This window comes from Serinus canaria, chromosome 4, assembly GCF_022539315.1.
Source record: "Serinus canaria isolate serCan28SL12 chromosome 4, serCan2020, whole genome shotgun sequence".
Lineage (NCBI taxonomy): Eukaryota > Metazoa > Chordata > Aves > Passeriformes > Fringillidae > Serinus > Serinus canaria.
The window spans coordinates 11,045,875-11,073,874 of NC_066317.1; the positions used below are offsets into that span (position 1 = coordinate 11,045,875).

The following is a 28,000-nucleotide window of genomic DNA, read 5'->3' on the forward strand; positions in this document are numbered from 1 at the left end:
AACTTCCACCTTATTAGGTACATATTTATTTATGTAACAACTGAAAGTAAAACAGAATGGAGGAGGGGGTGGAGCATTTGCTGGTGTCACTTGTGCAAACCTTATCCTAAGTTCTGTGTCGTGTCGACTTGCTGCTCAGCACTCCGAGACTTGTGAGTATTTCACAACTTTTGACACCCTCTTGTTTTCTTTTTTTCTTCATTAGAAAGATGAGGGAACTTAGAGCTTAGCTTCAAATTATTAAATGCTTTTAAAAACTGTCTAGTAAGATTTCTTCTGAAAGACATAGTTTAAGTACTTAACCTTGCCCTTGGTGCCTGTTTCTTTATTTCTGCTGTGTTAGGGAAATCAGCAATTAGAGAAAACTGGTGCTAGCTTGTGAAAATTTGTCATTGTTTGCTAACAAGTTCACTCAGCAAAAATGAGGAGAAAAAGCTACTGCTCTGAGCCTGGTTAATAAAGCAAGGACAGAGGCAAAAATTTGGGAGTAAAGCTCTTTACTTCTTAGTGTATACAGTTGAAAGAGCATTAAATGCAGGCAGAGAACAGAAAATCTGCAGACAGTGGAATCTTGCTGAAAACAGTGACAGGGATTCTGTAGATGATAGCTGTGTTATAGAGAGATTTTACTCAGTGGTAAAAAAGAGTAAACATATGCACTGGTGAGTCTTGTTAAAAATAACACTTTCTACCTAGTCACAGAATCATAGACTCATATAGGTTGGAAAAGAGGAAAAGATGTGGGGAACAGAAATTTTTCACAGATTGTATTGTCACAACTTGCAAAATTTTATCTGTATAAGTCTAATAGGAAATTCTCCTTCCTGTGCACAACAACTATCTTGCCATTCCTTCTGCATAAAGGAGATATTTTTAGGCAACTTGTTTTTAAGAGAGTCTTATACTGTGGAAAAAACTCCTGATGATAATTTTCACAGCATATTTGGCTATACTTTCCAAGTAGTACATAGTGAAGTGCTTCCTTTGTCTCTCAGGTTGTTCTATTTACAGTTACAAATTAATTTGGCACGTACCAGTTGGATGGAAACATACCACTTGGTTATTTTGTCTTGGAGGAAGATAATTACAGATTAACATAGTCTAAACAATCAATATTTATAGCTCAAAAGAGGTGTTAAAGCTGGGCATCTACTGCTCTGCACCAGCACCAGAGAGCAGCAGTGAGCAACCCCGGTACAAGGGCCAGGCGCGGGGAATGGGGATATCCGGGCTGTGAGAGAGACAAAATGCTGGAATTGCATCCCCAGACAGGCCCTGCATGCCACAGGGGATTCCTGGTTCTCTCTCTGCCTGGCAGAGCACACTGACTTACGGGATGGAGGAATGCTGGCGGGCTCCTGCACATCTCATCTGTGACTGCCCCAGCGCCCCAGGTGACCTGGCACATGAGGTGGGAGGCTCTGCAACTGGAATGGAACAATAATGAGGAGGGTGGTCGATCAGGCTTGGAGGTGTCACTAGAGTTAATTAGGGGTTGACAGGCTAATTAGGGTTAATTAGCCTGTGCCCCCTGTCAAAATTACTTCCATAAAGAGAAAAAAGACAGATTGATGTCATAGAAGATCCTTTCTGAAGGGAACAGAAAGCTCCATATGCAGACCAGGCTTCTTCAGGAAGTCTGCATCCTTCCTGGGGCCTGGGCTAAAGATGTGAAGTGAAAGTGTCATCCTGTGGCACAACCCTCTGGTTATTATCCATTTTCTGTTTTTTCAGGTAGGCAGTGATGAAGTTGCAAGAAGAAATTCAAGGGCAATTAAAGACTCCAGGGCCTTGGGATGACTGTTAAGGGATCAGGAGCATAAGTGTCGCCCTCCTCTATCTATCCTGTGCAGGAAAGGAATGGTAGAATCCAGCAGACCAATACCTGGCTCCAAGCTTGGTGTCACCCACAGATTTTAGGGATTTTGATCATGATTTGGTCTACTTAACACCAGACCTTCTGGCAATGGATGGGCTACACCTGTCCCAAAGGAGGAAAAGGATCTTTGCACAGAAATTAGCAGGATCTTTGCACAGAAATTATCAAAACAACTTTAAACTAAAATGGGGAAAGTGGTAAAATCAGGCTCACTAGAGGCAAACTTGGACGTAGCCCAGCAGTTTTTGAGTGGCTGTGTGCTAGCAAGTTCCTTTTTTCCGCCACTGAAGGTAGGGGATGGAGATCCATATGGCAAAAAAGACACAAAGGTCAGTGATGTTTTCTTCACCTAGAGTGCTCAAGCATTGGAACAGGCTGTCCAGGGAAGTGGTAGAGTTGCCAACACAGATCTTTAAAGGACACATAGGTGTGGTGCCCAGGTTAATGTCTGGACTCAATGATCTTAAAGGTATTTTCCAACCTAAACAATTCTATGATGGCATTATGAATGTAGTATGTCTTGCTGTCATTATGATTGTTTGAATTCTCTGGGAAAAATAAGATTATGGTCAGATCCTGAGGAGATCAAAGGACCCTGCATGATTCAATGTGAATCAAGAAAAAGCTGTTTATTGTGCTTCTAAACATTGTTTATATTTACTTCTTATCTTGGTCTGCACAGTCGCACGTTGTTTAATTGGCAGCTCCGCTTTGTCCATGCATCTCTTGACTGGTAGCTCTCCTTTGCACATGAGGCAAGCATATGTCTCTTTCTTAATCTCGTTGGTAGATGCTATAAGAATCATTTTACTCGGGTTGACACCCCTGCAAGTCTGTCAGCAACTTTTCTCTTTCTTCTTTTTTCTTGCAAATCACCTTTTTTATCCACAAAGATGACCTTATTCTTTAGTTCCAGAAGGGTAGGCTGGTCCATTTAGTACATGTCCATTTTCCTGTAAATGTGATCCTACAAGACCCATTCTAAGGCTGCCTAAGAGTTCACTGAAAATAGAGAAGGGTCACAGGGGACAGAGGTACAGGCTGATGTGGAATAGTTGGGAAGTATGGATAATATGATGCCAGATTTTTTCTTATTAGTGAAAAGTTCATCCTCAGCTTCCAGTATCTTTCACGCCATGGACAGTGATATATTTGACACAAACATCCTAGTGTCTGGTTCAGGATTCTGCCAGAATGTTTCCCTTTTCTGTGCTCAGAGAGTTCAGCACAGCAGGGAGAAAGGCAGTCTGTAACAGCTGGCTGTGAGACATTCTGTTCTATCCAAACAGTGTGGTTTGTGACCCACAGTGGGTCACTGGTTTGCAGGCCAGCACAGTGCTGCTGCTTGCAGGGATCAGGGAAGCCCAGCAGCCCATACACAGTTTTTGGAACAAATTTTTTGTCTGCACAAAAGTACAGATTTTATTCCTCCTGTTTTTTTACATGACTCAGTCTTGTTGCTATACTCTCTATTTCAACACTGCACCATCACTAGGAGCTAAAACCCAGGAGAGTGAATACGCATGCATTCCTCTTCTTTTTTTTTTTTTTTTTCTTTGAGGCTTTTCTGTGCTCTTAACCTTTAAAATCCCTCTTTCATTATGAGTGTTTATTTTAACTCCAATTTTCATTATTATAATACATTCCCAATTCTCTACACCAAATTATAGTGCTAGGCAAAACAAGAACATCCCAAACATGTCCATTTGCTCTCCATGCACTCTAAAATTTTTCTAATTTTCAAAAGTATTTTAATGGTAATTGCTTCAAAATGGAGGGAGGAAATCCCTACTCTCAGTTACTTATTTATCAGCTACTGTTTCTATAGTAGTTCACAAATGTAAAGACATTTTCTCACTCAGCTGAGGTGTCTGATTCCCTTTTTACAGATTTTGATAGGACAGAAATTCATTCCAAGAATGAATAGTGATGTATTAACAAACAAGGAGATAGGGTTTGTTTCTGCAAAGAGCAAACTCTATTGGAAAGCACTATTAATGGTTCCTTATGGGAATGAGTGCTCAGAACTCCTTTTTGAGCCAATGTTTAATGGGACAGAACCATGTTGGAGGCCCCTGATACCTACACAGACAGATTATTCATTCACAGCGGAAAGGACTTCTGGTTTCATATAATTGATCCCATACCGATTTACCTTCTCACTGCCTCTGTGCCAAACAGTGAAGGTTCCTGCACACTGGAGGTTCCTCTGCTCTTGCCGGTCCAGTGCTTCTCCCAAGATTGGTTCTGTGATCCTGTGCTCAGAATGAACCTGAAGGTAGGACCAGAAGAGAAGGGCATTTCATCCAAGCTGCCTGTACTTTATCAGTGTAAACAGAGATCCCACTTGACCAGGGCTGAGTGTCACCTTTGAGATAATAGTCTGCACAACTCTCTGAGAAGTCTGATCTAGGATTTCCTCCACATCCTTTAACTAACCTGGGGCCTGTTCTCCATCATCCATCAGGATTTATGGGTGGCCAGGGCTAAATTTTTATATCATGATGGGAGCACAAAGAATATAGTCACCTTGGCAGCTAATAAAAGCTTTCTGTCTTCCCTTTATAAACCAATGTACTACTGTAAAATAAGGAAGCTGATTCCTATTTATTTACTTATTATTTCCCTTAGAAATTAGTGAGGAATAGCAGAAATATTTGGAAGCCATCAGGAGATGGACTGTATAATTCAGCTGTTGTCCCTGCTGATAAGTTATTGTAAGCAGGTTACCAGATACTTGCATCATTACAAATTATCATACAGTACCTCATGCTATAACAGATGAGGTGGGTCCTTAGTGGCAGCATGGGGTGATCATTCAGTCATTGTTGATACAGCTGCTATACGTTACAACTGAACAATTTAATAGTTTACCAATTAACTCTAACGTCAATGCTTAAATATTCTTCCAAAAAAAAGGTGGATGGAGTTTTTTTGCCCACCAAGGAACTGCTTTTAAAAGGCTGTTGTATAAAAATATATGTAGACTAAAAGGGTTGCACTCTGTGGTAGTTAAAAAAGTCTTATACTGAAGTTGCTGATCCAGCCCACTCATGCTGAAATTTATCAAATATATTAGGATGTCTTTTTGTAAGTAAAAATAAAAGAGAAGAAAATTTAATGGCTGCAATTTATTTTTGAGTAGATGGACCATCATATTCTAAACTGCTAGTCAGAAATTATTCCCACTGCACCTTTCCCTGGCTGCAGTGTCTTCCAGAAGGCAGTGAATGTCGAGTGTTGGTAATTTTCTTCCCTAGAGTTTAAGCTATAAATAAGGAAAGTGCAGGAAAGTTTATAGTCTCTGCTGGAGAAAGAACCTGATCTCATTGACTATGTAGTGTCACTGTCTGCCATGGACTGTGTTTGTGCAGATAGAAATTGGACAATGCAGTTGTTGAGCTAAAAATCTTGTGAAAAACATATATAGAAGAAGTCCCATTTTTGGTGAAAGAATAACAATCGTGATGAGGTTTACTTCACATATCTTAAAACTAATTTTAACTGTTAATATGTTGTTAACATACTATTAACATTGGTTCTTTTTTGGTTGATAAGCAACATGATGGAAATTTGGGCATCAACTCTGCAGCCTCTTTTGATGCTGCATTGACTAATTAAGAATTATGGCACTTCTACCAGCGGGGCCTGCATGTATTCTGGCAAGTGACAAAACTGCAGTCTGTTTTCTTGTAAGGGAAGAAGCCCTTACCAAAGAATTTTCTATGGGAATCTGTGTGCCTGATTTCTGAAAGCTGCAACTGGTTACTGCCACCAGCCTACTTGTAAGAGGAAAAGCTATCAACGTGAGCACACTTGCTCAAAAATAATGAATGATATCTGTTAGCATAAGCCATGCAGCCAACTTGCCTCAGGCTGAATGTCAACTTAACCTCAGGCTGAATGCCATGAAAATAATAAAGACAGAAGAGGCGTACCTATTAGAACAATGGTGTGTAGTGTGCTCATAAGAACACAGGAATGCAAGTCACAGTGGCTCTCAAAGGCTCAAGTACTGTAACCTTTGTCAGAACAACAAGGAGTACAGTTTGTTTCCCTGACAGTGCACTTTGGCAATGGTGTCGCTCCTAGAGGTTTTCTTTATGCTTCTTCTTGGAAGGGTAAATAGGTCAATTGTTGCTTCACATTCCTGAGGTTTGATTACTGCTGATACTATGATTAGCTGTACTCAGGGCTGTCACATGCAGTGGAGAGGCTGGGCAGCAGAGGGGGTGAGAGGAGGGTGGCCCTGGGAGCTCACCTGGGATTGCACCGGTGCCTGTTCTCAGCCTGGGGATTCCAAGGGTAAACTTGTCCTGCAGTGACCACCAACACTGGATGCTGATGATGGCCAAAGCCATCAGACTGGGGTTCACATATGCTGCCTCACTGCTTACAGCTTTCTTTCACTCATTTTATTTAATTTTCAATATTTTTTATTGAATAAAAAAAAGTCTACAGCCTTAGCTACACTATCTTAGAGTAATTACTTACATGGGCACAAGAAATGTGATTTTACACTGGCTAGAGTATATATATATGCCACGTACCAGCATATTACCGATTTTCTTCTTGATCATGGATTAGTTATTTTTTCTCTATAAGATACAAAAGGATAAGAAAAGAGGAATTTCACTCTACAAATGCAAAAATATTGGAAGAACGTCATTATTTTGCACCCAGTATGTGATACCTGGAGATAAACTTTTATTTTTAAGTGATTGTTTAGCAGTATCTAGGATTGCCTGCGTTCACTTTAGCCCCCAGTGTGTCCTGGTGCAGCTGCAAGGAATTGCAGCCATTTTGAACTAAACTCTGCAAGGACACATTTTTCTTCACGCTGTAACATCTACCCTGGAGAAACCTGAGCTACCATCTGAGCTACCTGACTATAGCAACCAGAAATATTTCCTTGGGGAGCATGAAGCATCCCATCCTAGGGGCAGATGTGCAAAACAACTAAAAGGGAGGATTTCTTGTAAGACAGAGCTCAGAAAATTATTGCTGCCTGTGAAAAATCTGTAAGGAGTCTGCCCAAATCACAGAAGGATGGGGAGATGAAGGCAAGGAGAAGACTCAGGGCTGCATCCAGCTGCCTTTGTCATTGAACTCAGGTTTTCTCTCTGTGACCTTGTGTCTCCTTTTCTCAACACCTTTTTGGTCAAACAAAGCCATTTATACAGGGGTTTGGTTTGGGTTTTTTTCCAGGAGCTTGGTCCACTCTGTGAAAACAATCCATTTGGTTCACAAATGCTGTAAGAGAAAAAGGAAATCATTAGTTTTAATACCTTTTTATAATTATGAATTCAAGGGAAGGCAGTGAGCATGGGATTGAGTTTGAAGTTGAGTAGAATATACTTTAGTGATCATAAATCCTTCTACTTCGGCTACCCTCAAACTTTCTCCTTCCTTTCACTTCCACTGTGTCTTAATTCCTTGCTGTGTTCTCCATCCAGTCATACAACACAAATTCCACTTCTGTGTACCAGCAGCATCACTATTTCTGCCCCTAAGCCTTCACAATGCTGTTCCTGTAGAAAGCCTGTGTACACACACACACAAAAAGTTCTGCTTGACTTGGAAGCTCTGAGAGGAAATATGTCAGCGAAGAGGCTGCTGGAGACCACCTACACAATGCCAAAAAATATCTTCTGCAACTATGCAAATAAAATAAGCCACTCAGGACTTGGCCAAGTTTATGCAGGTTTTCTAGGCTGTCAAACTTGAAAACACTACCACAAAGCACAGCTTTAATTAAATACTTAGAAAACATTTTATTTATATGAAAGAAGTGAATGTTTTTTGCTAATTTGTTTTTGGAAATGAGTGATGTATTCTTAAGGGGACTTAAAAGAAAATTATTACTCTGAGTAAATAATTCATTTTAGAAAATTCCAGCTCCAATAAGTTCATTTTGATCAAAATACAGGTAAGTGAAACTCTCTTATTTGAGACCCAACTGCTGAACAGCTACAAAACTGGCAATAGTGCCTTAAACAGTACAGAAAAAAGTCTGTGTTCTCAGCCCATATCTCTGAAATTCTCTGTTGCTTAATTTTCCGAGAAGACAATACTTATGCAATCACACATCTGTGTGTGTTTTCATATTTCTATCCTCCACAACATTTCTTTTAATTCAAGGCCTAATTTCATTGTATAATTCATATTTGGAACAGGCACATATAGGACCCTTCTTCACGCCTCCGACCTAAAGCTGGGCTGACTTTGACATCACAGCAGGTTGCTCCAGCTTTAGTTGATTTTTCAGTACCTCTGAGGATAGAACTTCTTCAACTTCTGTAGGGAGCCTCCTTCACACATTTCTTTTCTTGCAGATTATTTTGGGACTACTTTTATAAAAATACTAATTATAATGTCCAAATAAGCTATTCTGTCAAGAGGCTTTCATTTTCTGCTGTATCTCTTCAAGGCCTTGCTATGAGTACAAATCTATTGCTTGAACAAGATTTGGACAGGAATCTAGGGAAAAAATTTATAAAAGAAAAGTGAAACCTTCCAATTTCATTTTACTCTGTCATCTGTAGAAAGGTAATAAAAAGGGGAATGAGCTTGTTAGACAGTCACCATGATTGTCATGAGAAATCACAAAAATTATCCGCTGCTGACAATACACATTTTCCAGGGGAACCCCATTTATCCTACTACTACCTACTTTATCCTACTATGCCATTCAAAGATGGGATTCTAGTATCTAAAGAAAAATAACCTTTTCAAAAAGTCTGTCTTGTGCTTTCCACTAATTTAGAATACATACAGGGGACTTGCAGAAGTTGCAAAATTTAAGAGGCTTCCTGCTTTAAATTATCTTAATGGATATACTGAAAGCCACTCAGAAATCTATTGTGGCTTTATACTTACATATTTTTCCCCCACATGTAGGCCTCAATATGTAGTTTCCTGATCCAGATGCTGTGCTTCTCTTCTGAGTAATGGTCCAGCAGGCAGGATGCTGGGGACGGCACGGCCAACACAAAACTCTGCTGGAGCATTGAGCAGGCTGCAGAGTCAGGTAAGGATCACTTAAACGACATGACATTTTTCTAAAATTTCAGCAAAGTTTTAATGTTATTTTGCAACCCCACACGAAAAGTAGGTAATAAAGAAAATTTAAGGCTTGTAAACATCTCCAGTATTTTAGATTAAATCCTTACATGCTGTAATTTTTATGTTGTTTTTTCCCCTCCTTGTTGTTCAATTGTACCAGAATTAACTATTACACCATAAATAGGTCTGGGTTTTTTTCATATTCATATTTTTCAGTTGATTTGTGGCACAGCAAGTTCTGGCCAGCTTTTCTGCTCAGTCCTAATCCCTGTGTCTGGCTGATATTTCACAACATGTGAGGCCAAAATCCCTGATCCTAGAGAGTATTTACTACACTCTTTTACTGTGGGGAGAAATCCTTAAAAGTGTCCAGCCTCTGTAGCACTCTTCAGAGTTCCTCACGCATCTCCTAGATGATTCAGTAGCAGTTGCATTTTCAGTAGGCAGTATGGCCAGGTGACCTTTTTACAACCCCAAAATTATTAGCATTTGGTGTTGTCCCAAAACAGGTTGTGCAAGAGGCAGATCCACACACACAGAGCTGAGGTATTAGACTTATTTACACTTCTGTCCAGAAGTGGAGGCTGGATAGCACCTCCACAAAGCCACCACAACAACTACTGAAACTATTCACTATTTATAGAATTTTAGCAAAGAGAGGCATTAATGTTCATTGGCTGCAAGTCACATAGTTCTCTTATTCATATTAGTTCTTCTTTTGGTTGATGATTCTTATGTTAATTAGTCCTATGCTCAGTCTTTCTCATCTTTTCTGCTGGCTTTCCAGCTGTTTTTCTACAGAAGTCACAGAACCAATTAATCATCTCAAATTTGAAGGGAACTCAAATACGAGTTAATTAGTGATTATCCAATAGCTTCATATGATTTCAAGCAAAGTGCCAGAGTGATTGCATCAGTCTAACCTTTTATTAAAAGTAAGAAAATATAGACCTCCTGATTTTGGAGAAAAATTTGGAACTCAAGCGTCACCAATGAAAGCTGTGGAAAGTTGGAAGCAGGTCATGAGTTACTGTCTTGAATATGCCAGTTCTTCCACAATGATTGCCAGTAGTACATGTAAATAACCTAAGGTTATTTACTCTTCTAAGGCTGTGAAAAAATCAAATGCATGACAAGCAAATAAGTCTTTATTTCCACTGAGAATTTCAAATACACATTCAGCCAGTGTTGTTTTGACTACAGGATTTCCTCAACAGCTCTTAAAAGAATCTAAAAAGCCATTAATCTTGCAGCAAGATGCAGACCCAGGATTGTGTGACTATTAGAAAGCAAGTTTGTTTTGCCCTGTGGTCAATACTAATGTTGCCTTTGTTATGACTTACCTATTTAAATGCCTTCATCCTTCGTGATAAATTAAAACAAGTCTCATGTGTCGCCCTGATTTTCTAGGATTTTTTAAGCCTTCTGATGTTTACATTCTTGTGGAGAACTTTCTTACACACTGTCTGTAGATAACACATTGTTTTGCATTCCTTTATGGAGGAGGAGAGACTTGATGGACTGTTGGTTTGCCCAGTGGCATTGGAGAGGTGGCACTGTCACCCTCCAATCCACTGTCAATTTTGGAAAACTATAAATGTTGGAGTCAGGAAATAAACTTCCCTTTTGTTCTTCACCTTGGAGCAGCAGTGTGCGTCCGTGTTCTTTCGTGTTCCATAGTGACACTCATGTGTTCTGGAAGCAATTCTGTTTGCTTCCAAAGCCAGTGAACATTTCAAAATACAGCTATACCATTACCCCTTTTAAAGGTATATGTAAGTTTGGTATTTTTGCTATTACTTTATCATCCCTTAAATTAACAATTTTATCCCGTTTCTTGTATTTATACACAGTGAATGATGTAGCTATGAAGGTACAAACAAAAAGACAATATCCTTCTCAATAAGGTCTAGTTTCTAAAAACAGGTGTAACAGACCAGATGTAGCATATAGGTGTAACACCTATGTTGTGTCCCTTAAAAGAATTAAAAGTGCAGAGAAGTTGAAAATATAAAAAACTGATGGATTCCAACCACTAAGAATAAATATACATTGTTGTGCACTCTGTGATTGTTTTGTACAGATATTTTTCCTTTAAATCTTTAATAATCATTAAGGACTTGAACTATATGATGCTTTTCTAGATGAGCTATCTTTTCACTTGTTGTCAATGGAGATTATTTATATAAAATAGCCTTTAAAACACTGCACAAAAGCTAACTTAAGTACATTCTGATATCAGAAGTTTCAGAACATTTTCCAGAGATCAGCTCAAAGAGGTATCGCTCTCTGCAGAACAGACAGGTAGTTACAAAATTAGCAGAAATTTGGGAACCAAGGTTCACAGTCAGTTTCCCAGAAATCAGATCAGCCTTCCATTACCAAAATGGCCGAGTAACAGAATCTGTCTGTTGGCCACTTTGTTATGGGTAATCTTTATACACCTGAAAAAAAGAGGCCATAAACAAAAAGTTAGAAAGTAGCTGATTCTTGGGAACTTGACAGGGAAGCAAAGGAGATGTTAATCTATAGGTTCACAAATAGCCCCTTACCCAAGGCGTTGAAGAAGCTCCTGCTCGGTGCAAGTCTGTGAGCTGTGATGCTCTTCAGTGGTTCTAGACGGTCATTGTTAAGGAGATGGCTGAATGAAACTTTCCCCTGACATGTTTCTTTAGTATAAACCACTAAACTAACATAGCAATGAGAACAAATTTAAAAAAGAGTGAGGAGATGTATGTTTCATCTGGTGTATTTCTTCACTGATTCTAAGAGCCACTAGTGCAAACGCGATTTTTCACCTGTCCGTGTTCCATTAACTTCAGTCCTCTGACATCCCCAGCCACAGCTGGAATCAGGCCTTTTTTGCAAAGCTGAATGAAGATGTGTTCTGTCTCCAAGTTTTCCAGATGGTAATGGGAACAAGAGGAAGACCGTGAAACAACCATTCCATAACTTATGAAAAACACAAATTTCATGATTGTTGCCAAGGAGAAAAGGATGTAATATTTTCTGTTCCCTAGCTCCCAAGTGAGAATAACAAATAAAGTCTCTTTCATGGGTCATTCTACAGTCTCTTGAGATCCTCCTGCCTACATATTTTGTCTGCTGACTGAATCACAGGCACGGTAGTGGAGTGATATCATATGAGTGACCAGCACAGATTTGTGAATGACTGTTCTTTCACAGCTTCAGTGGTAGTTACCCAAGCCAAGAAATAATACTTTCCTGAATGAAGTTATACTGGGGAAAGTTTATTCAAAGCTTTTTTTATTTTTTCGTTTCTTCCCCCCCCCCCCCCCCCCCGTGGAGGAAAGAGACAAATATGTCACCATGGCAACTTACTTTCAAATGAAAGCCTCTTCGAGTGGCAGTGTACTAGCACTTTTTTAATTAAGAAAATCTCCCCCTCTAAATACAATCTAGAAGTTTGACTTCATTCTAAGACAGGTGATTAATTAAGTAATTTCATAGGGAATGTGGGATTTTGTTGGACTGACTACAATCACAATCCCCCAGTAGTTTCTAACAGAGATCGTGGGGAGGTTAGACAGTGGTTGAGGGAGGAAAGGACCTCACAGTGGCATATGTATGTACTGATTTAAGAAAAACAGGTACAGAAATAACAGTTACTTCAGTGAATTTTGTTAGTTATAAAAAAGTAGAGTTTATATTAAAATATATATTTGTCATGTAATTCTCTTTTCTACGCTCTCAGACAGCTTCCAACTAAACTTCTAAAGAAAAGGCTGCTGTATATGTAGCTATTTCTCCTGCAACACGACAATGCACCAGATTATTTATGTCTCACAATACTCTGCAAAATAGAGTTGTTAACCTTTATGTCTTGGCTGAATTCTTGTGTGGGTATTTTCTCTCTCTCTTGAATCCTAAGTATGCTTTTCTTCACATCTCATTGTATCACATTCAAACAAACTTTTCAGCAGAGCCTTGCTTTCCATGATTTGTGCTCTTCTCTCTCCTTAATTGCTATGCAATTTTTCTCATTTAACCAGTTGTTTGTGTTTCCCAGAAATCTGTAGCTGCATACAAGTAGAGACACTGCTCCTGTGACTTGCCATTTCCCACAGAAACAAACCAGATAACTACATGCTTTTCCTTTTAAATTTTGTTTTATTACAATTCCAGACAAACACAGTATTATTTAATGGACAACAGCTTTTTGCCTGCAGTTCTGCTCCTTTTGTTTCATACAAAAGAGATGTTTCTCACCTCATTATCTTGTTCCACACAGTTAGAGACTAACCCCATTTTCCTGTTCCCTTGCTGCTCTTCAGAATGAACGGTTGTGCCATAATTTACACTATCTTAGACTTTTCAAGCATATTTTGGTGGAGTCAGTCCTTCAAAGATACAACTCTCTGGGCTACTGAAAAGGCCCAATTTTAAAGTTTTTTGTAGTAAATTATGTGAATTTCATATTGCATCATGATACTAATGCAAAGGGGAAATGATAAAATAATAAATCAGCATTAAGGTCTGGAATCATATGAATGAGCTACAAGATTTCTGATTCTATCTGCTGCTGATTTGCAGGTAAAATTGCCCATTTAGCTTGTGAGGTATGCTGTGGCATTTTAGACTTAAGTTTCTGTCTTCATGCACTTGTGCCTGGAATCAAGTTAATTTTCTTCCAAGTACCTGGTACAATGCTGTGTTTTGGAACTGAGATGAGAATAATGTTAAAAACACTCAGGTTTTAGTTGTTGCTAAGCAGAGTTGATGCTAATATGTGAGGACATTTTATCCTAAGATTGACCATTTTTGCTACCATCTTTTAGTAAAAAATTCTCAAAGTGCCAAATAAATTAGGACTAAATTTTTGTTTAGTCTGCAGAAAACAACTGCAGACTAAACAAAAGTTTAGTCCTAATTTAACTAAGGTCAGGCATAATCGAAATTCAGTGGTATAATTTACTTAGCTGTTCTGCCCAGCACCTCCTATGAACATGATGTCAAAAGGCAATATTTAGATGCCCTGGAAGGTCCTTCCTCGTCTTTTTTGTATCCTTTTCCATTTTGAGAAGCATCCAAATGCTGTTACTTCAAGAGACTAAGTTGTGATATGCAGTTGCAGATGTGTCATGAGACAAAGAACTCCTCCAGGATGTTGAAGAATCTTCTTTAGAAGCACTATGTAGGTAGTGCTGAAGTTCTATGTGCAAAGTACTTGATTTAGTAGCCAATCTCTCAAGAACAATTCCACTGTAAGCATGGAAGAGAAACTAAAGTTACTTCTTTGGAGCAGGATGGTTGCTTACCTGAAAATCTAGATTAGAACTCAAAAGCGTGGGCATAAACCCAGGCTAAAAAACTCTGCTTTAGGTACCTGCTGTTGCCATTTGCATTGTCTCTAGCTGATCAGAACACTAAGTGTGGCTTTCCTTTGTAGCGTTTAAATTTAACTTTTCTCATGTTCTACTTTTGAAACAATTCCTTATTTTTCCTGTCTTTTTCTTTCTTTTTTTTTTTTTTTTGACAAAACCCCCACTCATCTCCTGCCCTCATGTAACTGAAAATATCTCTAAGATTCATAAGATTTTATGGTTGCTGTAGATTTTTGTGCACAATTTAAATGAAACATAAATATTTCAAGTCTCATTTTAAACGGTGTGCAATTTCAGGATACACTGGTCACAGTGAGGACAAAGTAGTTTTCTAGTAGTTTTTCTCCAGCTAAAGATGAACAACTTGACAATAATGCAAATTTGTGTACTGTGCACTTGTGACAATTTTTAACAAGAAAATAATTTCACTGAAACTAAGAGCAAGATACAGTGTTGAAAGTGAACTCAAGCTCTGTATTACACTTAGTAAAAGTGACTTTTAAACAACAACATGGTTCAATAAGGGCTACAAGTGATTCTCTGCCTTCTTTAGGACCTGAAGGGTTTTGCCAGTACCTTTCCTAAGAGTTCAGTGCTGAAACCATATCAAAAGTATGGATCACTCAAAACCTGGGTCAGAATGATTTATCTCAAAGCAGCCTGTTTTGTCCGGACTTAAATATCAGAAAACAAAATAGCCTTCATTTAAGTAATGAAAACTAATTTTTATTTCTGTTTATACTTTAATTATTTTCTAAAGAATCATTTTCTCTAATTCATATAACCAATTGAAACTTTTGTGAATGGAAAAATCTTTGTTTAAACATCCTACTTGGCATTTCTAACCAGAAAGAAACCAAAATGCCATATTTTAAGCCATTTTTTCAGTTATACACGCAGATTATTAGCTTTTACAAAGGTTTTATCCTATAAAATTGTAAACAACAACTTTTTGGCTTGTTTTTAATTTACTTAATATTTTTGTCAGTCTGGATGCCAAAGAAATGGGACTGGAAATAACAATCAAATATTTGAATCTTGTCTTGTGCGAGTTAAATGTGACTAGCTAAGCTATTTCTCACTTAGAAGAAAAAACGTAGCATTCTCAAAGTAATAGTTATTCCTTTTGCTCACGGTCCCTCAGATTTTCTGAAGGACAGGGAAGCACCTTTTCAAAAAAATATGCAAAGCAATTGAGTAGTATAAATGCTCCACTCTTACTGAAATGAATAGAATAATAAACTGGTATTTATTGTCCCTTCAGCTGACCACAAACTTGGGTTGGTGGGCTGTAGCTTTGCTACATGGTCTGAGACATTTTACACATTCCTGCCTTTGTGTAAAAAGTAATCTTGAAAGTACACTACATTTTCCCAGGTATCTAGAATTAGTAAACAAAAGCCCATGTTTTTTGTAATTCATAGTCGAAAACTAAGAGAGAAGAAATTTGTTTTCTCTCAGCTAGATTGCTCAGTTTTGAAATGATGAAAATGTTCTCACAGTGCCTGGTGAATTGAAAGAAAAATAAAGAGGCCAAACCCACAAAAAAAAACCCAACTTGTTTTTGGGAAAAGGGTAGACACCAGCATTTCCTCCATTGGAATGTCTGGAAATAATATGTATGTTTATTCAAGTATTTATTCATTGTGACATCGTGACTTTTCAAAAACTTGATCTGACCTAAAAAAAGAAAGCTATGTTCTCTTAGGCTATAGATGCGTGTAAAACCAGTGCTCTTCAGAAAACTACATTATGAAGAGGCCTCATTAATGTAATATTTTAAATTACTTGCTATCATATTTTATGTTTAGAAGTCAACAGTGGCTATAAAAATTGAAATTTAAGCTGAAAAAATATTTACACAGAAGAAATTTTTACATAAAATTCTAATAAACTAATTAAAAAGCAAATATTTATCTATGCTGTAAGGAGCAGGGGGAAAAGGGCTAGAGAAGTTATAAACTTGCAAATGCTAGCCCCAAATCTGACAAGCTTTATAAGCAGTGTCTTTTACTGGAAAACAACAATGTATGAGGGAGGTATCAATGCTCTTCCCTTGGTATTCTCAGCTGGAAGTAGTTGGAGACATCAAGCTTTGCTTGCAGTCTGCTCTGCTATTCCTAAATTCTGTGTGCTTCTCCAATTCACATCAGGAGCATGTACCTATGAATATAACCTCATCCTATTACCCATAAGGTATGTACTTCAGGAGTCAAGCACAGGCTAATGAAATGTCATTATATGGAACATAATTCTTCTAGCAGGATTTTCTGCAGGCCTTTCAGTGTGCAGAAGCTGTGTAAAGAAGTTCTAATATGAAACAGGTCATCAGCGAGATGACTCCTGTGGCCACTCTGATGCAAAACTGTTGCTAGCTGTCTATACAGTATAGGATAAAGATCAATAATGTCCTTCAGGCTCTGAAATCAAAAGGTAGAAAACCCAGTGGGACAAAAACAGACACTGCAACTTGGAGGCTCAATGTCCATGTGTAAAACAAATAATAGCATTAAATGGAGCCTAATCAATTTCAAGATAAACTTTCTGAGACAGCATACAGTACTGACATGAATGCATAATGGAAAAAAAAAAAAAAAATTAGGAAGAACATTTTGCTTCCTGGGTCTGAAATGCTGCTGAACCTGTTCTTGCAAAAGCTTGAGAAATGTCAAGGTGAGTGTTCTCAGGAGCAGTAGTCTAGTACAAAAGTTCAGAAATTCAACTGCTGGAGAGTAGGAGAAAAAATGAGTGAGCTTAGAAGCTTTGAAATGTGGAAGTTCCTGGTTTTAGGGAAGGAAAGTGTAAAATTCTTCAGCATGCACATTTCAGCCTTACTCTGCTATGCTGATTAGCTAGTTTGCGTGTCCTATGGAGAGGGCACAAGGAACATTGGACTGAGTTTGTGCTCTCTTCAGCCTTCAAATAATTTTGCGTTGTTTGCATTGGCAACAGCTCTGGTTTTTGTTTGGGAGTTGGTGTAATCTATCAAACTAGCTAGAATGTGCTGATATGTTCACTCTGACCTGAGACAGATGTAACACAACCACATTTTGTTCTGATTTCATTCCCCTTCTCGAAATAGGCAACCAATGCTATCACTAAAGTTTTTAAAAAACCTTAAAGATTAATGTTTACATTAGAGAGTCATCTGGCTCCTTGGTTCTTTGAGGTCCCAAACTGAAATGCCCAGAGATTTATTATGAGCAGCATGTCATAGAGAATGCAGTCATAAAACTTGGGTATAAAGCCAAGTCTAAACATATTCCAGCATATAGTCAGCGATGTTTCAGTAGCCAGGCGGCAGCTTGAGACTCATGTTTCCCTACTGTCTTCAGCTGCATATTGATTGGCACATGTTTCTATGTGCATAATGCCTATTATGCTTTTTAGACCAAAAGGTGCCAGGTTGTATGTGAATGGCCATATATTTTTGCTAACTTTTGATTACCAACCAGGAGGATCTTACATGGTGTTTGGGTAGGTATCTGCCAAAACCCAAATGTGTTGGCTATTCTTTGCAAGACAGCAAAGTAAATTGTTTGCAATGTTGTGCTTCCACTCAGAAGAAATAAGTACCTTGCTCTGGTGGCAGGGAAGCAGAAAGCTGTTTGGAAAGCAAAAAGCCTATATACCACAGCAGGGTTGTACTGCCTTCAGAAAACTGAGTTGTGTTCAGGCACACAGTCTGACACACAGCTATTAATATCACTGGTCACTTTTTACTTTTACATAGAGACCATAAGTGTGAGGCAGATAAAACACTGTATCAGCCCTTGTTTAGATTGAAATAAGACTTTACCATTCAAAAATGATGAAAAAACATGTTTGAAAGAGAATATTATGGAGAAATCTGATCTTTAACTAATCCCCCCTGTACGCTTTACCACAATGTGGATGTTGCACATACACTACTACTGTATCACGCTCATCCCCTGTTACATGTAGAAAAAAGTGGTTCAGTGTGCAAACTCATAATGGCTACATTCCACAAAAATACACTCAAAATTTGCATGAAAGGGGGATGTTTCCATAGCATACACACTAGAGCTTTTCCAATAGTCACTTCTGTATCCAAAGGCAAGAGACTAAGAATGATTGTCCTATTGCATTATTGTTTATAAGTGATTTGTAAAGAACATAAAACAGAAACTATTTGTTTTCCAAATTTTCTTTCCTTTTTCATGCCTATCCTATATGAAATAAATCTGTAGTAGAGATAGTTTGTTCTTCTTTCTTAGAATCCTGATTCTATTTTTTTCTGCCCATTCATCTATTTACAGGGGTCTGTATGCTGCTTCCTCAGTTGTTCAATGAATCTATTTTTCCCTGGTTTATATTTTGGTCAAATTCTCAAGAAGTCTGGAAATTAAAATTTCATTGGTTTCAGCTATCGCAATTGTCACATATTAGGATTTATTTCTGCACTTTAAAGAACATTAGGAGCAGAAGAGAATGTTTCAAACTGCATCATGCCTCTTTAATTCAGGATCCAGCAAATTCCAGTAAAGTTATCACTGTAAGAGAGGGCCATAGATTATAATTCTTTTTAAAAAAGCTCTGAAAATACTGTCCAACTTCACAATTTTGAGAACTGGATTTGCTATTTTCAGTCTTTTATCTATTACAATATGTTATAGATCTCTATCAGTGTATGGTCTTACTCACAGTCTTTAAGCTGAGTATCTTGCTAAGGATGAGATTTATTTGTCCAGCAGCTGTTCCTGTAGCAACTATTTTTATGGCCTCAGAATTTCCAATTTATTGCATCATTATGACAAAATTTATATTTTTTTTTTTTGCTGTTCAAGTTTACATGTTTAATACTGTTTTAGTTGTTAATATCCTACCCTAAAGGCACAGAAATTTAATCCATAATTGTGTTCTCATTCCCTGTTGGGTATTTGTTGCTATGATAAAAATACCACAAATATTATTTACAAGGAGTGCCTAACAGCAAATGTATAGATCAGGACACATTTTCCTAAACAAACTTTAGTTCTGGCTCTATTTTGTGTGTTTTATTAATGCCCTTTACATTTTTAATCTCTTTTTATTCTCACTGCTTATTTATCTGTGAGACCTTATTCTGAAAGACCTTTTAACTAGTTAATACATATTGCATCCTGAAGGGTGTCATTTGGGGATAAATGGTCAAATATAACCATCTGTGCCTTACAAATGAATTTTTTACTCTGTACTTTTTCTTTACTGTGTATTTGAGCTGTTATTTTTGCCACTAGCAAAATTTAGGGAGTCTCTGTGTCAATTGTGTTTGGCAAGCTAACATAGCATTAATATTATATGTCCTTGCATCAAGAAAATATTAAGTCGATCTTTCACAATTTGAGGAGTGATTGGTACCTTGAAAAGACTGACATCACATGGAAGGATGAAAAGAGAAAGAAGTATATATTAGCTTTCTTTTCTGGCTGGATTTTGCCACCTGGCAAATATAAGGTCTATAGCCAAGTACAGGGCACATCTTCACACGGCAATAGTCTGAGCTCTGGGCCTCAAGCACACTTTGCAAAAAGAATAAAGGTCAAAAGAAAATATTTAACTTCTTGCATTTCATGTTCTGATGTTTAAGGTATTGAGTAGAATAGCAATGACTCTGTGACCTTTCAGCAAAATTTTCAAACAGGCATTGCAAACTTCACTCTCTAGCATAAATGCCAGTTATCAGGAGCATACAGGAGAAAGAAGGACTGCCAAAGCAAATCAACAGTTACTTAAGCAAACAAAGAACATATAAATGCAAAATGTGGTTAAACTAAGAGAATCTCCTGCCATGCTGATTACTGAGAATACTCTTTTGAAGGTTAACACTTCTCTGATACAAGCAGCATAAGCCATGTAGGATAGTACGCCACAACAATGTCACCACTGCACAACAAAACCAAGAAAAGCTGTAGTTCTTGGTGGGAGAGAGGTGAAAGGAAAGTAACCAAACAGGAATCATATTTAAAGAATACCCAGTTCTATTGCTGAGGAAAAAATGCTTCAGCCAGCCTAACTCTAGATTAATACAAAACTTTGAAGAAAGAACTTAATGTCATAAAAGCTTAAACATTTAACAAACCAAGACATGGTTTGGCTCTCAGCCAGACAAGCATTCAGCCATGTGATTCAGTTTACCACCTAAGTAATTCCATTGGCTTCTTTCTGGTTCAGTAAGTACAAGCCAGACAGAAGCATGAAAAGCTCATTCTTTACATTAAAACTTTGAGGAGGAGAGCTGCTAATAACACCTGGTGGAGCTTGAGGGCAGATTTCCTGGTAGGAAGGGAGAAGTGAACTACAATGGATTCAGGCACCATGATAGTGTGGAAGCAACTCTTTAATAGCCGCGGCATCAAATGGAATTTAAAAGTCACCAGAGATGTAAAATAAGTATTTTTGGCAGGGGTTTTGAGGGCTGTACATATGAGTAGCATCTGCAACAGAGTTTCTTATTGTCTCAGAGAACATTAATATGGTTCTCTGTGTTTATAAATGGAATAATTACATTCTGACACTAATTCAAATTCAGGGCTTTTTATTTTTTTTTTTTTGTTTTCCTTTGGTTGTTTCCTATAAGAAGCCTAAAGGAACTTAGGGATGAAAGAGCAGAGAGATTCTTCAGTGAATCTTCTTTGACTTTCAGCTTTTACTCCCTGACAAGGCACTAAGAACATTTCTTTTCTCTAAAACTTACTCATAATCCATGAAAATTTGATTTCAAAATTACTTATTTAAGGGCTCAATATGGAAACATCTATCTAGTTCAGAAGTACTGCTTTATTTATGGGCTCCATTCCTCTTCCAGTCACTTCCATTAGTTCATGAAACTTTTACTCTCCATGGCTCCACCCCTGGAAAAAAAAAATAGAAAAGAATGTTCTTTTGGTACAAGACTAGGGAAAAAAGTGGATTTTCTTCTCAGTCTTATAGGCTCTGATATTATGTACATTTCTGAGCAGAGAGAAGGAGCTCCAATATTATTCACAATACAAAACCTTAAATAGACGCAGTGCTCTAGTTGTGCAGTTACTTGGTACTTTGTCCCCTTGAAGGTAATTGCACTAGAGCAAGAGGACAGAACAATTAATTAGTGGAGCCAATAAGCAGAGGATAGCAGAGCAAAAGCCACAGGGTGAGATTTTGTTGGGGGAGGAGGCAGAGTTCACTAAAGGAGGCTCTAATTATTGTGGCAAAAAAAAAAAAAAAACCACCGAAGAAGAATTGCTGCAACAATGCAAATGAGTGGGTGCAAAACTCAGCTCTACATGATGTCGAACACGGATCTTATAAGACCCCTACTTTATGCATGAGACATTTCTTAATAAAATGCCAAAGGACTGGAGAGAGCTGGAGGTGATGGTAAGATTTTAGAGGGAAATTTGCAGCAGTAACAGAGAAAAGAAGATTTAAAGTACTTTGCTGCACAGGAAACCAGAGAGAAAATGCTGAGGACACATATTTTTAGAACAGGGGAGAAGAAGATACTGACTAAAATAATTACACTAATGAATAATGTGCAAGAAGTGTATTGTGCTACAGAAAGAAAATAAGAAATGGGAAAATAGATTGTTACGAGAGAGAGGTGTTTGAGAAGGCTGATTTGCTCATGGGAACAAAGAAAGGGGGCTAATCAAGGAAAAAAGCTGTATGCTGGAAGTCAAGAAGTTACAGAAAATTCAAGAGTAATCAAAAATTAAGAAGGTTAGAATTCAGGGCTCTAGGTTTTTTTATAGGGTGAGGGTTTTTGCAAATGGTGACTCTCAGGACATTCCAGGATTTTGAAAGAAGTGGACATAAAGTTCTGTCAGGGAAACATATTGAGGTCTGAGCCACCAGTTGTGAAGAAAGCACTGGCAGTAGTTCCCTTTTTCCCATAGAAACTGAAAATAGTATCGCCAGTTTCTAAATCCCTCATAAGATCTGAGTACATTGTATGCTTCTGGTCTCTAGTTTTCAAGAACAAGGAAGCAGATGAGGAATAAAGATATAAATAAAGAATAAAAATACAGTTCAAAATAAGGAGAAAAAGGAGAAGACCTTTGCCAATAGAACCAAATGGCATAGCCTGGAAAGAAATGTTCTTATTTATGAATATCTTATCTCAAGGATTCAAGGAGACATTTATAAGCAAATATTAATAAAGATGTTTAAATATACGGTATTTAGGCAGAAACATATGATTTTAACTGTCTGTGGTTTTTCCATAACATGTGACTTAAATATTTTCTCTTGAGCAACTTAGATTATTGTTTCTGTGACAGCCAAACCAGCAAAGTCATTGGCTGTTTCTGCTTGGTTAAAGAAAGGTTTTTTCATTTGCTAACAGATTTGTTTCTTTAAAGAGAAAACAATACTACTGTACCTTACATATGACTCAGAAGTAACTGCTCTTAAAATGCTTAATTTAAATTCATTATTAAAAACCAGCATTCCTTTCCCAAACATTGTGTACATCATAACTGATTTTTTGAAGAGCATATATTCCCTTCCAAAGGCTTTAATCTTTAGTGTAGCAAGTTATCAGGACACAAGCTGGAGGCTACCAGAGATGTAACAAACACAGAGAGTAATTAGATAATGATTACACAAAGAAGTCAAAACCAGACATTATCCAAAGAAATTTTTTACATTATTACATTATGTGTTCAAGGCAGGAGAATGATTTGTAAAAGCTTCTAAGCCAACTAGCAATGCTTCTGTTGTTGAATAATAGCTTGGATGAAAGAATTAAGAAATTCAAGTAGAAAATGGCCCTGCATTGGGTCTGCAAATGAGTGTGTTGGGGATACAGGTGACACTGAAACCTCTGTATGAACAAATGGAGTACCCTTTAGAATATGCGTATAGTATATTTTTTACGTATTTATAATCAGTACAAGATTTCTATTACTTCTAAAATCTAAGCATTTATTTTACACTAGCAATTACAATTTTATTACAATAAAGGTAACCTACAATATTTAGGAAAACCAAAGATGCAGACATTAAATCATTAAGAACACAGTGTTCAGTGTCATTACAGTGAACAATTATTTAAAATAGGAAACAAATGACAAACTAATGATAACCCTGGTCCATTATTCACTAGATATCATAATATATTATTTCCTCACCATGAAAACTTTGTTCTGCAGCATAAATTTGACAATTCATTTGGACTGGACCTCCCTCTCAAATAAATTTTTTAAGGCTCCGTAACACTAATTATAAATTACAAAGCTGTTTTTGTGCTTAGAGACCCATCATAAATCTTTCATATTTTAATTTGTTGCCACTTCATCTCATTTCATAAAAACTAGCTCGTAGAATGATAAAAATGTTTATCTATTGTAAAATATTTCTATTTTACTATAAATTATTTTCTTAAAACTTGGGGTTAAAACATGTTTTCTTCAGCTGTATCCACCAATCAGGTTTAAAATTTCTTTAAATACACTTGGAGTTTTCCCATAAGGCTACTTCTGACTTCAATTAAATAATATTAATAATAAAAAAATCCCCCAAACCCAACCAAAATAGGATATTTTCTAAGGATTAGCATATAAAATGAAAGAATGTTATATGCAGATTTAACAAAAACAAATGAACAAAATCCAAACCCATAAGAAATACCATAGCAATTTCTAATCAATGCTAACTGTCAAAAGGATAAAGAAAGCCTTTCTGTCATACTATAGCAAAGTGATTTAGCTCTTTTGACCATATCCATGCACTTAATAATTATTTTCCTTTTTTATCCCGTACATTTGAAAAATATACATGTATAAGTACTTAATATTTTGAGTTTAGTACTCATGTTTTCAATTTCCATTTGTTGTGGAAGCACTGACAGGTTTAGCCTTGCTTGTAGACCTACTTTGGCTGACCATAACACAGCATCCTCCATATGGAAATTGTTCAGAAGATGAGATGTAGGAGATGTTACCTGCTCTTCCCTTACTGCAATTTAGATTGTCACAGTATCATTCATTTACATAGCTTTTATTTAACAGGTTTTGGACAAGCAAAGGGGATAAAAAGGGACTGACCCTGCATCCCATTGTTGAATGTGGAAATTTTATGTAGGATTAGGTAACAATGCTATTTCAGCTCTATCTTTGGGAATTGGAAACGAAATAATTGCAATATATGTAAAGCATTTTCTATTTAAGAGAGTAGCAAATATTTGTTACAAATACTTTCCAGAAGTTCTGTCACACATGTGATCATTACTCTCCTGGCTCTGTTTTATTAAGGTGGCTTTCAGCAAGTGAGCTGCAATCCTGATAGTGCATAGACTGACTTCCCATTTGGATATTTTTACTGCTGCCCAGATCTTCTTTTGTTATGTTTTCTGGTCCATTTTAAAATATATACTTGCAAGTTTGCAGGTAAAGAAATGTCATTTGAGTCAGTTATAGAGTATTGCATGTTGGATAAGGAACAAAACCTTGGGTCAAAACAACTCCACTGCAGCAGATAATTAACCTAAGCCTGTGAGGGAACTTTATCAGCTAAATCAAAGGGTTTGTGACTTTGGAACAAAGGTTACCGGGCTGTGTGTGCACAGGGAAATGTTTCCTGATGGATAGTGCACAGCTTTTCTCAGCTTCTCCTTATTTCCAGTTGCTAAACTCCACTGAGGAAATTCTTAAATGCATCACTGCCCACTATTAGACACACATAAACTGTGTAAAGAAATGTAAGTATATACTAAATCTAAATATTTTATTTAACATTTGTACACATAACTATAGTATTTGATGCATTTAATGTAGAGTCTCACATATATGCAGCCACAGTATTGGAGTTAAAGCTGTAGGCAATTAATTGAATTTGAGTAACAAATGGAAGCCAGGGGAGAGGTGTTAAACTAAAGTTCTTTAATATTGACTCTCCATGAAATTGCAGCCTGCAGTATGAATTGATAAATAAATAGGGAGCCCAGGATGAGTTCAGGTTTTCACAGTGTGCCTTCAGCATCTGATTTTCTACCAACTGTTTGGTAAAGTCATTATGTATTTCTCCAAGCTACAAATCAGTTGGTCTTTCCAGCTATACACAACAGGGTTTTGTCTTTATTGGAAGTCTTGGAAAATTGGTTAATTAGGTCAGTACTAAAGCAAAATTCTGTGGAATCAAATTGTGACAAGGTATCACTGGTTGTGTCTTCCAGAAAACACACCTGAAAAGTATTTGTCTGCAGTATCTGCTTCTGAACAGCCATTGCTTTTGCCTTTTAAAGAATGGAATGGGACTAATCATCTTCTTCCTATGGTAACTACAAAGTTAATGTCAATCAGACAGTAACTACAAATTATTTATTTTTTACTATCACAGCTGTTACTTGTCTTCAGTCACTTCAGAAAGTGGACTTGGAATTTTATTTTTACACTTTAAAAGAATTTTGAGTATTTTACATCAGGTAATTGAACCTTTCTCTTGCATTATGTTCTATAAGTCTGGCCTTCTAAAAAACCCACATTGTTTATACTGTGTGTGACATGAGATACAGTTTTTATGTATCTGTTTGATTTTATGATTTGTCAAATATGCTTGCTTGCCCCAAACATTTAGCATATGTATTTACATGTAAACACAGTACCTGTAATATCTTAAAATGCTGAGTCTTTTTTTTCAGCATAAACGTTGTAGATCCCTCCTGTTTAGCCTAATGGTCACTGTGTTTCTTCTGTTCTAGTGCTTATGTACCAAAGACAGAAGCAGGTCGTTGCAAGTGGGCAGAAGTTCTGGAAGATTTGAGAAGGATCAAGACATCCAAAGTAAGTTCATGAAACAGTCAGCATTTCATATAATCATAGAAGAAAACGTAATAAAATATTTAGAGCTGCAGTCAGCTAAGAAGTGCTAGAGAGGGAGAGGGGTGCTGTTTGTTAGCTAATGCTTATAATTCCAACTCTTATTTTCTTGTAGGATATTGATGTCAGTTTATACACAGCAAACACAGATGAGGATGTAAGTAAACTTCACATATGACAACAACTAATGTTTAATATGGTGGCTTCATAACCTTATTAGAAATTATCCCCTAAAGTAGACTTGTTCTAATTTGATAAACATGTCTAAAATCAAATATTTTGCCTTGGAATAAATATTTTTTCTAATCAATATGCGTATGATAAATTATGCAAGCAGGTATTAATTATCCTTATTTAGTCATCTGCTACTTAAATTAATCAATTGAAAGTGATGATCAAGGCCATGTTGGATGGGGCTTTCAGCATCTTGGCCTACAGAAAGCAGTCCCTGTGCATAGCAGAGGGGTTGGAAGTACAGGATCTTTAAGGTCTCTTCCAACCCAAACTATTCTGTGATTGTGTGATTCACAATCATTTTATCAAGGCAAACAACACTAAAATAATTCTGGGGTTCATTTTTCATTTTTAATTTCATTTTTCATTTAACGGAGCATTACCTACTTCCTCTACACTCTTACCCATTCTGAATTCAGGTCTCTGAGTTAAAGTGTTAAAACTACTAAGAATAATATTAAATTAATTCCACTATGCTTAGTTATATGCCAGGTTCCTACCCTAATTAATTATTTTCCTATCTTATTCACCAAGACAGTATATTTCACCCCATCTTAGCAAACTGCTTGGTCTTTTTGTTCTTAGCTCATACAGCCCATCTCTGCAGATATTCAAATGTATTTGAATAGTAAGAAAATATGTCCAGTAAGTAAAAATCAGCCTCTTTGTGGCTGATTTTTACTTTGATTACATCTCACTTATATCATACTTGTGTTTTAAATTATGTAATAAATTATGTCCTACATTTGCTTATTCACTTTTTAACCATAAAACTATTGCAACTGCATTTTTTTTTTCAGGAAGAATGCCAAGAACTTGTAATGAGGTGCTTTTTCTTAGAGACAGAAGTGATAATTCAAGAATGTCGTATCAAAAATTGTAGTAAAATACAGGATGTATGGAACATATGGAAAAATGGAAATGACAGCTTCGAAAAAAATAAGGTAAGCAATACCAACAGTGTGTGGAAAAAAGGCAAATCAAAAATGTTTACTCAACAGTAGAAACACCTCTTTTGTTGCATAAATGGTGGGATGAAAACTAATGAGATTCCAGTAACATGTGCTTGTAGTAATGAAAAATCAGTGGTTTTTAGAAAAAGCCTTTCAGGATTCCCATCAAAGCAAATACTTACATGCATGCTTACACATGTCAGGGTGTTTGAATGTGTGTGTATAAATGACAGTTTGCAGCTTCAGTATTTGCAGTCAGATATGTTAGACACATGCAGAAAAGTATCCTAATTGTCAGAGGGACAATCATTTGCATCTTTCACTGAAGCGATGTACCTCTCAAAGATGATTCCATTCAAAAAGCCAGGAACTGCACAGATCATGGAAGCCTCCACTTGTATTTTCCATAGCCATTACCTGCAGTGGAATTATTCCCCTAACAGGGCAAAAAACCTAATTCTCTATCAGAATGAATAGCTTGGTATCCTGCTTTACTATTGCTTTTTTTTTTTCAGTTGGCTTCCACAAAATCAGAAAAATGCAAAGAATGTGAAGAATACGAAGAAAAAAATTTTACAGAATTTGTACAAAATTTTGAAAAGGTTATACAAAGGAATTGCAAACACTGACCAAAAATACATAAGCTGGGAAACATGATTCTTACGTGAACACCCTCAGAGAAATTAGATTTTCACCAAAAATAAACCAGAAAAAAATTTGCAA

General features: G+C 37.0%; 1 protein-coding gene across 3 annotated transcripts; it reads left to right on the forward strand.

Moving 5' to 3' along the window:
* Positions 1-28,000, forward strand: IL15 (interleukin 15). Of its 3 annotated transcripts, XM_030239375.2 has the most exons (8): positions 1-152; positions 4,061-4,157; positions 8,780-8,909; positions 25,448-25,548; positions 25,973-26,054; positions 26,206-26,247; positions 27,125-27,268; positions 27,793-28,000. In XM_030239375.2, exons 3-8 carry the CDS (start codon positions 8,847-8,849, stop codon positions 27,904-27,906), a joined length of 546 nt encoding a protein of 181 aa, XP_030095235.1. In that variant the 5' UTR covers positions 1-152; positions 4,061-4,157; positions 8,780-8,846; the 3' UTR covers positions 27,907-28,000. The 3 variants fall into 3 exon arrangements, with proteins under 3 accessions (XP_030095235.1, XP_050829746.1, XP_030095234.1); XM_030239374.2 differs by lacking the exon at positions 4,061-4,157 and having other exon boundaries at positions 4-152; XM_050973789.1 differs by lacking the exons at positions 4,061-4,157; positions 26,206-26,247 and having other exon boundaries at positions 3-152.

Excerpts from the sequence above, each read along its gene's own strand:
- IL15 (XM_030239375.2), top strand. The coding sequence starts at position 8,847 with ATGCTGGGGACGGCACGGCCAACACAAAACTCTGCTGGAGCATTGAGC. Across the intron at positions 25,549-25,972 it reads CTAATCATCTTCTTCCTATG|TGCTTATGTACCAAAGACAG; the intron begins GTAACTACAAAG and ends CTTCTGTTCTAG. Across the intron at positions 26,055-26,205 it reads GAAGGATCAAGACATCCAAA|GATATTGATGTCAGTTTATA; the intron begins GTAAGTTCATGA and ends ATTTTCTTGTAG.